At 38.1% G+C, this 12997-nt stretch overlaps 1 protein-coding gene across 2 annotated transcripts in view; it reads right to left on the bottom strand.

Annotated features, from left to right (window-relative positions):
• Positions 1–1429: 1429 nt before the first annotated feature.
• The window catches only part of pan3 (poly(A) specific ribonuclease subunit PAN3), a 161618-nt gene continuing 150050 nt past the window's right edge, over positions 1430–12997 (bottom strand). For both annotated transcript variants that reach the window (XM_072577296.1, XM_072577295.1), the window contains exons 17-18: positions 4691–4829; positions 1430–4470 (exon numbers count right to left, since the gene is read on the bottom strand). In XM_072577296.1, the coding sequence (XP_072433397.1) occupies positions 4330–4470; positions 4691–4829 (280 nt within the window). In that variant the 3' untranslated portion in view covers positions 1430–4329. The remainder of the gene's footprint in view (positions 4471–4690; positions 4830–12997) is intronic.

The raw sequence follows: 12997 nt of genomic DNA on the forward strand, positions 1-12997 counted from the left end.
CCACTAGATTGGGTTGGGATATCTGGTCGGCATGGACGGGTTGGACCGAAGGGTCTGTTTCCATGCTGTACATCGCTGTGACTCCATGAATTCAAAACAGCAAAGGCAGTAACTGTGCAGATTCTCTCTCTCACTCTCTCCTGCACTGTCCTCACCATGTGCTTCCTTTGTCTGCTCTTCTCCCTTTTAAAACTGCTGTTGTTTTGACTTTTTTCCCCCCCAAAGTTCCAAAACAATGCAACGACATATAAAACAATAATTACTGCTCCTGAAATTCGAGGAAATCACCTCCAGCACCTAAAATACCTCAAAAAAGTAGCAGCTGTTACAGCCAGAAATTTTTCCTGTCTTCCATCTTGGATTACCCAGAGTGACTGGATAGAGGTGTATAAGGGGATGAGATGCATAGATTGGGTGGATAGTCAGAGACTTTTTCCCAGGGCGGGAATGATTATCAAGAGGGGACATAATTTTGAGGTGATTGGAGGAAGGTTTGGGGAGACATCAGAGGTAGATTCTTTACGCAGAGTAGTGGATGCGTTGAATGCACTGCCAGCAGTGGTAGTAGAGTCAGATACATTAGGGACATTTAAGCAGTGCTTGGATCAGGATGTGGATGGTAGTAAAATACAAGGGTATGTAGGTTAGTTTGATCTTCGAGTAGGATAAAAGGTCGGCACAACATCGAGGGCCAATAGGCCTGCACTGTTCTAAGTGCTAAACGTTTTGCCATTTAATTCCTCATGCTACCCATCCTGTCTCAGACCTTTCGCATTTCTTCGTCTTCCCCCACTCTGCCCTTAGACTTGCTCAAAATCTATTGCAAATCTAACATACATCATTTCTGATGAGGACACAGACCTGAAATTTTTACTCTTTTTCTTCCCTCCACAGATATTGTATAAACTGATGGATCATTTCAATTTTTCAGCATATGCAGATCTTGTTTTTGACACGTAACCATTAATAGTTTTGGTTAGAATAATGTCTCTGAATCAATCCATTTCCTGCAGATTGGATTACATTTGATCAATATTTCCTAAGTGCACTGCTATACATGATAATAATTGAATGTTATATTTTTGAGACATTCATCCCATCATTGTATCGTTACTTATGTAAATAGATTTTCCACCCAAAATGCACCTTAAATGTTTGTCTATGTTATACTTAATTAATGCAAACTTTCAAAGTAATATCTGGTAAATTCCAAGATACTGAAGCTAATTTTTATACAAAATGCTGATATCTACATTTTCAATTTAGTAGTTATTTTGTTACTTTTCAAAATCCAGGGACCCATAGCCAAAGGATTGCAGCAGTTCAAGGAGCTCTTCAACATCTTCACCAGGCAATTAGGGATGACAATAAATGCTGGTGTGACCAGCAACACCCACAACTCTGAACAAAAGAAACATATAGGCAAGACTGAATTCTGGTATTCTTTATTAAAATACTGCTGTACACACAAAAGTTTAAATCAGATGTGGTAACATTTAACATTGAGGAGGGGTCATACAGACAGACTGATACTTTTGTGATAGCTGGTTTCAGGACATTTCTCTTTACAAATAAACAAAATAAGGCTGAAGTGGAACACGTGCAGAATATGCTTACAAGGTTTTCTTACAAAACAAAAACTGTTACTGACAGAATATATAAAACAAGTTTTTAAGTAATACATATGTGGATTGTTTCAAACAGCATTAGGCAACTGAAAACCCTGTATATAAGTGAAATGAATTTTCAAACCATACATGATTTTAAAAATTGAAGTCACCATATGATTTCAAGGGCTGGCACTGGATCATCAAAAGGTAGCACGTTACTCACCATATTCAAAGCCTTCCTAAACTATTTTGCAATAGTGGTAAGCCAATTTAAGTGCAGATGGCCAAAATTTTGTTTGAGAAATCAATATTGACTTCAAAGCTCAACTGCAAGTATTTTAAAATTGTATGAATCTGAAACAGTCCAGAATATTGGAACCCTCTGAAATAGACATCTATGAATAAATTTCATAGATCAGGACTTAAAATCGCATGGTGACTAGAAATGTTAGCTATGGTAACAAAGGAGCAAAGAATGTAAAATTTGATGTACAAATGCTGATTTGGGCTGGATCAGGAATACATTCAAATGAACTTTGTAGGCATTTAGCTTCCTCACTATGAAATCAGATTCAAAGGTAAGAACAGAGTAATCAGAATTTATTTTAGATTCAGGGATTGTTTTTTGCTTTTGACAATCCAGAGGCAGTGTGCTGGTTCAGTAAACATCAAAATTTAAGCCCTGTTTACCTCTGCCTGTTACCCAAATATTGGTCCATACTAAGAATGTGAGGAGGCCATGCACTCCCAACCCTTAATACCCACAGATGATCCCCTTTCTGCAATTATTCAGAAACCATGTGGAAACAAGAACCTTTTGAAGTGCACAGAATGATATAAATACAGTATTTCTCCTCATTGTCAGAATACCATTTTTTTTGTTTTTTGTGATTTTATAAAAAATGTTTTTCTCAAAACATACAAAAACAGCTGCTTCTCTGTCAAACAGATGAGCTATTGACACAACTTTACTTAGGACATTATCCTTGAAAGAACATAGCAGAGTTCCCTCAACTTTTTTTGCAGCTAAAATGAGGGAGCATTGCAATTGCTTCTACTGCCTGTTGATAGATCAATTTCACACAGGATGCATACAAATGTGTCAAAATCACAAATATATGTAGTCCTTCCCCATTAGTTTTAACTGCTGCTACCAGGTGAATCTAGTTGTGGTTGCCAAACAGGTTTAGATTCCAAATCTTTTGCATGAATGACGTTGCCAACACTGAAAATCAATATGCAGAATTTTAAGCTTATAAAACTGGGGTAATGGGTAAGAACTTTCAATTATCAAGGCTGTACTGCCCTCAGTTTCAACATTTCTTCCACAAAACAGTCAGTATGATTAAAGATTTAATACCGGGAAGAAAAGACATGTCACAGTCATTAGATTGAGTTAAATTTCTTTTAGATTCATTTCTATATTTTGGCCCAATGGAATTGGCAGTCACATATGACTGTTTGGTTGCATTATGTCTTGATATGTTCTGCATTTCCCAGCTGGTTCAGTTTCAGTACTTGATAACACATGTAGAAATTGATTCTGAAAGAATTTCCCTAAAAAGGCGATTCTGCTTCTAACTTTAAGAAACATCACACTTTAGGTAGTTTCATATATCTGTAATTCAGATGACTAATTGCAAAGCCAACTTTGGGGCAACAGTATTGTAAAGGCACAGCAGCCCAATCATTCCAAAATTGCACAGGTTACTACTGTGAAACAACTGCTGTGTTTTTGTGCAAGTGTACTTGACAAAGTCCTTGTTTGTTTCCATATCCAGTGTAAAGTACCCTATTAAAGCTGCTGTTCAAATAATAGAACTTTATACAAAATTAAATGATACATAACAAAACCTAATCCACTCCTGACATTTCAGGTATTGAACCCAATTTAAAAATTAGTCTCCTATAAAAAAAAGCTTGCATAAATGTAGAGGCATCTTACCTGTTCCAATTACTTACACTGAATTTGTTGTTAAAAAAGGCGCTGGTAACTGTATGAAGCAAAAAAGCTACTTTTTAATTTTGTTATGAAAGATGTGTAGCTGTGATAGTTCACAAAGATGCCATCAACACTGACACACAGGAGCTGTTTAGTTCCTAGAAGAATAGCGTCCATTTAATATTCCACCTGATTTTCATAAAAATATGCTTTCTGTAGTTTGGTTTTCTAAGTGATAGCACATGGCAGTTGGTCTGAAGTCCAGCATGTCTTTTGCCAGAAATATAACCCATCGGAGTTCAGTTCACAAATAGTATATCCAATGGCATTTTCACCTAGTCCTTGCCATAGGCTTGCGTGCAGTACAATCACTTCAACATCTTCCTTAGGGATATATACTGTTACCCAGAAAGTAATTCTAAAGATAACGATTTTCCCTTATCAAAATTACATGTGGTACATCCTTAAAGATCACAAGTCTTGAACTTAAAATTAGTGCATAAACATGTGAAAAAATAAAACTGGGATCATCATGCATCTGATGCCACTTCCCAATTTAAAAACAGTCTTCACAGAAACAACCTCTGGTGGCAGTTCTAGGCTCCTGTGATATGGACGTTCTTCCTTCAAGTAACAGTGTACCTGACCGAAGTGCAAGCAGCGCTGCTCATTTACATTTGTACTTTAAATGTGAAATGAGATGGCATTAATACAGTTGTAGTGCAATTAGCTCTTTATATTGTTCTTCGGCAATGTTTTGCCTCAGCACAGCAAATACTACAACTGTCCATTAGAAGCTGCTAGGAGTTCTGAGAAAGCGCTTTCAAAACAACGCTTCAGATCAGCATATGTCACCACGAGAACACTCTTCTCATCTCTGGAAACCAGACTAATTTTTTCTGGTACACCAGCATCCAACTGCAAAGGAACAAAAATGAACAATAAACAGTGATCATCTTTCAAACAAAAGCAAGCACAAAAGTAAAATACATGAAATTGCATACTTAAACGCAATACAAAATGTATGCTTTTAAGATTACTAAAAGGAGTTGAAAGAATTTCTTGTAAAATTTTTTAAAATGTTCACAAAGTTCCAAAATAACAGTAATTTCTGTTTTATCATCATATGATCCACTACCTTATTTAAGCAGGAGACTATATGACTGAGGTCAATCCATGGAGTACCAGTTTCAGTCAACTGGTGAAAAAGATGATCTCTGAATAATTTTAACAAGTATCGGTCACCTGTCTCTGACCACGTTGGATCCTTTTGGAACCTGACAAAACAGTTTGTACAATGTGAATGCAGTAAGTCTGTTGGATGCCCAAACTCAGATTTTCAATCACAGAAGGGCACACATCAGTATAAAATTTTTATTACATGCTTCGTAAATGCAATGTATTATAACATGATGTGATGTTGAATTTTAAACAGAAGTACATTTTAGCTTCTTGAAATGGAACGTCAAAAGCAAATGAGGATAGTGCACTAAGTTTTATCCTGCAATGTATATGTTGATTCACTGTACTGGGGGTAATAAAGGGAATAACATCAAATACCATCAACTGTATAAAAAAATTAACTATGAAAATTTATGACTGAGTGCAGTGGTGATAGCTTGATGAAGGAAAGCATTAAAGTTATTGGTTCTTATTCACAGCTGTAGGATTGAAATATTACCCTGAAGAAAAAAATGTCATCATCATGAAATGCTGTCACTCACTTTTTTAATACTCTGGAGTTATTTCATGTTGGAAGAGGTGGAGGTGTTTCAGTTAATGGAAAGATATTTCTTCAACAATATTATAATCATTTTTGAATCAAATATTTCAATTTTAAGAAGGAAAATGACATTTCCTATTACAATAAATAGCTTCTCAAAATAATTTATTTAATATATTTGATTAAATTAACAGTTACAGTATTTGTGAAAAGTCATCAGCTTTATTCACCGAATGCGTTCATTAAAAAATATGCTTTGTTTGCTTTTGCATCATTTAAAGTAGCTAAATATACAATTGTCAGAAAGATGGTATACATTGTCTTTACCACATCATGCAGAAATCAGCATGAACTATAACGCTGCTCAATTTTGTTAATAATTGTCAAGAGTCTGCTGTAGGGTGTTAAGGTGCAGATTGGATAAATATTTACAAGATGCGTGGTTAAACTAATTTCACATAGCACAACTCTTGCTTCACTATAATCAAAAATTTTAGATAACTTACCCTTAATATGGTCTATTTTATTCTTTGAATGTAGTTCAATCTCCACATCCAAATTAATACATTTATTAAGAACCATAAAACCATTTTTGTGTCAGTAACCATGTTATTGAATTCATGTTACTTCCCAGTAGCCTTTGCTGCAAACTGGGTCTCTTTCAGTGACTGTATCTTCATTCTTTTGGAGGAACTAGGAGCAGACAGTTGATGCAACAAGGCAGCTGACAAATGTGCAAATGTACCTATCTCTGGTAAAGTCCTCTTCATTCTCAAACATACCTTCAGGTTGTACTCCAAATGAAGAAAACAAAAATCACTGAGGTAATGCCTTCTTCAGAGATGTTACATTCTAACTGGGCAAGAATCCTACCGGTTTGCCTAATAGGCTTTCCTCCACTTAATTTCAGTCACTCCAGTCAGCAGCAAATGTTTATAATTGTAAAGTGAAAGAAAAGTTAAATATGTTAACTTGACCCAAATAATGACACTTTTGCCTCAGAGATAGAGAAAAACAGTAAAATAACTTACCTTGCACATTGTAATGGTGTTGCAAAATACCTTGTCGTCAATTAAATATTTAATAAGACATCATTGTTGCTTGTAAACAAGCAATGAATTGTTTTTATAATATGCAGGAAATTAGATGAGAAAATGTAGCAAACAACTTGGTTGTAGTTCTCCAACATTATCTCATCTATCAAAATTTACCAATATTGTTTGACAACTTAAAATTATGGTCAAGAGTGTGGTGCTGGAAGTACACAGCCAGTCAAGCAACATCCGAGAAGCAGCAGAATTGACGTTTCAGGCATGGGCCCTTCATCACGAAGGGCTCATGCCTGAAACATCGATTCTCCTGCTCCTCGGATGCTGCCTGACTAGCTGTGCTTTTCCAGCACCACACTCTCAACTCTAATCTCCAGCACCTGCAGTCCTCACTTTCTCTAACTTAAAATTACGTATCAAAGTGAATAAACTGTTTGATAATTTTGGATAAATCCTTGGTTACATTAGCGAATAAACCGAAGTTTGAAAGATAACCACACAGTAAAATTGGTGCTCACAATCAAGAAGAAAATTAGAAAAAAACTCATGCATGTAGGATTCCAAGAAATTAATAGGTTAAAATAGGTTCAATTAAGTTTGGAAACTTCTTCAAAACACAAACTGGAATATTATAATTCTACTACCAAAGCCTGAAGCTACAACTCAAAATGGTGGGTTTCTAGGAGGTCCCTTCTTATTTTCTAAACTCCAATGAATGTAGAACTGACATATAAAGAGAGACTGGATCAGTTAGGACTGTCATCCCAAGAATCAGCCCAATAAACCTTTGCTGCACTCCCTCCATAGCCAGACATCCTTCCCCAGATAAGGAGACCAAAACTGTATACAACACACCAGGTGGACTCAACAAGGCCCTGTACAACTGCAACAAGTTATGATTTCTCCTGTACTCTAATCCTCTCATTGTGAAAGCCAAGATACCATTTGCTTTCTTCACTGCCTGCTGCTCCTGCAAGCCCACCTTTCAGCGATTGGTGTACAAACACACCAAGGTCTCATTGCAGTTCCTCCTTTCCCAATCTAATGTCCTTCAGATACAATCTGCCTTCACGTTTTGGATAATTTGACATTTCCACAATATACTTCATCTGAAATCCATTTACTCAATTTGTTGAAATCACACTGAAATACTTCTGCATCCTCCTCACAGTTCACCCTCCCACCTAGCTTTGTGTCCACTGCAAAAGTGCAGAATTACATTTAGTCCCTTCATCTAAATCACTCAAGTATACTGTGAATAGCTGAGGTCCAAGCAAAGATTCCTGCAGGTACCTCTCTAGTCACTGGTTGCCATTTGGAAAAAGACCCTTCATTTCTACTCTGGTTCCAGTCCATCAACCAGCTCTCTAAACACATCAGTACACTACCCCCAATCTATGGGCCTTTCTCAACAGCTTATGAAAGTTCAAGTAAACAAGATACATTGGCTTCGCCTCATCAACTCTACTGGTCATATCCTCAAAAAACTCCAGAAGATTTGTCAAGCATGATTTCCCCTTCGTAAATCCATAGTGATTATGTCCAATCCTGTCAACGCTTTCCATTTGCTTGGTTATTAAATGTTTCATAATGGGCTCCAATTTCCCTACTACTGATGTTAGATCAACCAGTCTATAAATTCCTTGTTTTCTATCTCCTTTTTCAAATAGTGTGTTGCTAACATCCAATCCATGGGAACTTTTCAGAGTTTGTAAAATCTTGAAAGATAACTACCAATGCATCCACTACTTCTACAGGCATTTTCTTAAGTATTCTGTGATGTAGATTATCTGGTCTTGCAATTTGTCACACTGGAATCCTGTCAATTTCCCAAACAGCATTTCCCTACTAATACGATTTCCTTCAGATACTCACTCTCACTAGATCTGGTGTTTCCCAATATTTTTGGAATGTTATTTGTGCCCTCCTTGGTGAAGACAATTGGTCTGTTTTCTTCTTATTCTCCATTATACCTTTCCATGTTCGGATGGTAAGGGGAAACCTACATTTGTCTTCACTATCCTTTTTCTCTCCACACACTGATTGATGCTTCTACAAGCTTCCTCTATTTCTCCCTAATCAATCCCTTTGTCCTCCTTTGCTGAAATCTAAACTGCTCCAAATCCTTGCGTCTGTTGTTTTGAAATATTTTATGCCATCTAATACTATCATTAATTTTCCTTTGTTAGCCATGCTTGGGTCACCTTTTCCATTTTATTTCTGCAACAGACAGGAATTAATCATTGTTGCAGTTCCTCCATGCACTCTTTAAAGATTTGCCATTGCCTATCCACCTTCATTCCTTTAAGTAACTTTCCGCAATTCATGATAGCCAGCTTGAGCCTCATATCATGAGACATTTGTTTATTAAGAGAAGGACCCTAGTTTCAGAATTAATTACCTTACTTTCTCTCTTGATGGTTGAGCTAAGGAGTTGAGTTTAATTAATACTGGCTGTTTTACACCACTGGTGGTGCACACTCTGAGATGCTCTGGGTGGAATTCACACAATTATGAGAGGAGGAAGTGTGTTGCCTTTCAATTCGGATTGCCCCCCTCCTTTCGCAGCTTGTTTTGTTGGTAGTTTTTTTTCTGGGGAGGTGGTGGTTTCTGGCCCATGGACTCACCAATCCATCCACCGACCCTCATCACACTAACCAGTCACTCACTTTCTCGCCAAGCCTCACTCAAACTCAACCACTGGCCCTCCATCACTCAGGTTACTCACTCTCCCATCTGCTCTACCAGTTAATCGCTGATGCTCCAAACTATATTGGGTTTCAAAGTTCTTCCTCCCACCTTCAGCAATTGTGTGCAGTTTGCACATTCTCCCAGCGTCTGCTTGCATTTCCTCTGGGTGCTCCAGTTTCCTCCCACAGTCCCATGATCTACAGGTTAGGTGGACTGGCCATGCTAAATTGCCCATTGTGTCCAGGGATGTGCAGTCTAGGTAGATTAGCCATGGGAAATGCAGGGATAGAGGGACAGGGTGGAAGGGAGGAGGGTGTGGATAGGATGATCTTTGGAGGGTCAGTGTGGACTTGATGGGCTTCCACACTGTAGGGATTGTACGATTTAAAATAAAGTGCATCACCTCATATTTCTCTGCATTCAATGTCATCCACAAAATGTTTGTCTGCTGCACCAGCTGGTCATTATCCTGTTGGATTTCTATACTATACTTCTCATAAGTTTTGTGACACCCACAAATTTTGAAATTAATCCCTTGTGCACCAAGATCTAGATTATTAATATAAATCAGGAAAAGCCAGGGTCCCAATTTTGACCCCTGGGGAACTCCTCTGAAAACGTTTCTCCTTCCCAAAAAAATACCTGTTGGCCATTACTCTTGATTTCCTATTCAGCCAATTTTGCATTCCCATTGTTACTATCTCTTTTATAGCATGACCTACAACTTTCCACACAAGTTGTTGTTTGTGTGCCTCACACCCCCAACTCCACTCCCCCACCCTGACACTTACCCAGCGATACCCCCACTCACCAACACCTCACTAACTCTTAATAGCCTCACCAATAAAGCCCCCCTCAAATATTCACTCATCAATCAAACCCTCCCTGCCTCACTCTTCCCGTACCCTGCTGCCAAAGCTCATACACTTACTAGTGAGATTACATAAGTGTGGAAGAGAACCAGCCTCTGCTTGAAGAAGTAGTTCCATGAAACATCTCAAATAGAATCATAGAATTTTATAATACAGAAGGACACCACTTAACCCTACTAGCCCCAATTTCCAGCCCTTTCCCCATTGCCCTCTAAATTAATTTTTTTAGATTACTTACAGTGTGGAAACAGGCCCTTCGTCCCAACAAGTCCACACCGACCCGCCAGAGTACACCCACCCAGGCCCATTCCCCTACATTTACCCTTGCACCTAACACTACAGGCAATTTAACATGGCCAATTCACCCAACCTGCACATTTTTGGACTGTGGGAGGAAACCGGAGCACCCGGAGGAAACCCACGCAGACACGGGGAGAATGTGCAAACTCCACACAGTCAGTCGCCTGAGGCAGGAATTGAACCCGGGTCTCTGGTGCTGAGGCAGCAGTGCTAACCACTGTGCCACCATGCCGCCCACTAATCATTTGCAAATATATATATCCAGCTCTCTTTTAAACATCCTCAGCATCCACTTCCATCACTCTCCAAAGCAGCATATCCAAATCTTAAAAACTCTGAGTCAAGAAGTTTCTTATTATCTCACTCCTAGCTCTCTTGCTGACAATCCTGAAATTGTCATCCCTTCTTGCTAACATACCAACTGGTAGAAGCAGAATATCTTTCTTTACGTTATCAAAATTGTTCATAATTTTGATGTCTTAATAAAGTCACCTCTTTTTCTCTTGGGAGCAGGGAAGTTTAAGACCAATTTCTCTAATCTTTCCTTGTATCTAAAAGCCCTAATTCATGATATCAGTGTAATAAATCTCTTTATACTCTCTACAGAGCTTTAACATCCTTCCTTAAATAAGGTGCCCAGAATTAAATCAAATACTCCAAATGTGGTCTGACCAATGATCTATAGAAGTGCAACATCACTTCCTTACTTTTATGCTCTATGACTCTTAGTAAATCCCAGGATCTTATCAGCATTCTTAACAACTGTATTAACTTGCCTGGCCATCTTCAGAGAACTATGCATGTGAACCCTGAGGTTCCTCTGCTCAAAGTTGTACCATTGAGCCTGTATTGTCTCTCCATTTATCTTTTACAAAAATAAAATTACCTCACATTTCTCTGCTTTGAAATTCATCTGACAGGCCTCTGCCCACTGGGCCAACTTGCCAATGGCACTCTAATGTCACTCAATATGATTGCCACATTTCACTAAACTCTCTGGTTTAGTTATCACCCGCAAATTTCGAGATTTTGTCCTCATCTCCATCTCCAAATCAGAAAAAGCAAGGATCCCAACACTGATCCCTGAAGAACACCACTTTCAACTTGTCTTCAATCTGAGAAATGCACATTTATACCTATCCTCTGTTTCATATTTTTTAACCAATTTATAATCCATGCTGCCAAGTACATATCAATTCCAAACATTTCTAATTTGCAAATCAACCTACCATGTTCCACCATATCAAATGTGTTCTGAAAGTGCAAATATGCAACATCCACAGCATTACCCTCATCCACTGTCTGAATCACATTGCCAAAGAATTCCATTAAATTTATCAGAGCCAAAGCCATGTTGACTGTCTAGAATTAACGTATTTTTACCTAATCCTGTATTATGGCTTTCACCAGTTTGCCCACTACTGACATCTTGTTTACAGGGCTACAGTTTCCTGGGTTATCCTTTGCCCCTTTCTTAAATAATGGTGTCAAATTTGCAATCCTCCAGTCCTTCAGCACCAATCCTGTGTTCAGAAAGGCCTGAAAAATTCTGTCAATAGCTCTGCATTTCGTTCCCTTACTTCTCTCTGCAACCTAGGATGCATCCCACCCAGGTCTGCTGACTTCTCCACCTTGGAGTTCTGCCAACCTTTTTAGCACCTCTTCTCATCTACCATTTTCCTGCTGAATTGCTCAACACCCATATTTTCAAATCGGCCATTGTTACCATGTTCCAATTTGATAAAGACAGAAGCGAAGTGCTCATTTAGTATTTCTGCCAAGTTCTTTGCTTCAGTAAACAGCTTACCCTGTCTGTTCTTTATGAGAACCGCTCTATCCTTCATTAATCTTTTGCTATTAATGTATTTGCTCAACATTTTATTATTAGTTTTATCATAACATGACATCCTGTGCTCAAGCTTCCTCTTACCTTTTCTTATTCCAACTTTAGTCTGTCTCTGCATTTGAGATACTTTTCTGATTCTATTGGTACTATTATTCTAGTATGCATCATTTACCTCTTTTTTTTCTTCTTCCTTATTTCCCCATCAATATCGTTAATCATTCAAGGTATTCTAGCTTTGGATACATCATGTTTTATTTCTCACTAGGCATCTAGCTTGCACCCTATTCATCTCTTTGAAATTCTCCCATTTTTCATCTCCTGCTTTATCCACCAAAATGTGTTTCCAATCAACATGCTCCAGTTCAATTTTTATATCAACAAAATCTGCTGTTTTACAGTCAGGAATCTTAATCATTGTCTGATCTTTATTCTATCCGACATAATATTATGATTACTATTTTCCAAATGTGTCCATTTTTGAGCATCAGCATGGGGGCCTCATAGGAACCCTCCACCCAGGCAGCCCACTGGAAAAGCCTGATCTACAAGATCCTCTGCAGCAACTCACAAAAGTCCTTTATCAACACCTTCCAAAACCAGGGCTTCTATCATCTAGAAGAACAAGAGCAAATTAATTACAATCCTGCCAACAATTCATGAATGATCCTAACTGAAAGTTATATATTTGTTCTTAAAGTCATGGAGTTAAAATCCAAGCACTGTCTCCCTAACAGCATTGCAGATGCATTTACAATATTGAAATTAAGTTATTAAAGACACCTTTCACTCTGGAATTCAGAATTATTGCAGTGGTGGAAGTCATCCATCCCATCGTATCTGCTCTACTCTCCAAATGAGGACCCATTCAAATACTTTCCTTATGCCTTTTCTCTGCAGATTATTGCTTTTAAATAACCATCTAATTCCCTTTTGAGTGCCTCCACCTCTCAAGGGCAGTGAGGAA

The sequence above is a fragment of the Chiloscyllium punctatum genome, chromosome 9, assembly GCF_047496795.1.
Source record: "Chiloscyllium punctatum isolate Juve2018m chromosome 9, sChiPun1.3, whole genome shotgun sequence".
Classification (NCBI taxonomy): domain Eukaryota; kingdom Metazoa; phylum Chordata; class Chondrichthyes; order Orectolobiformes; family Hemiscylliidae; genus Chiloscyllium; species Chiloscyllium punctatum.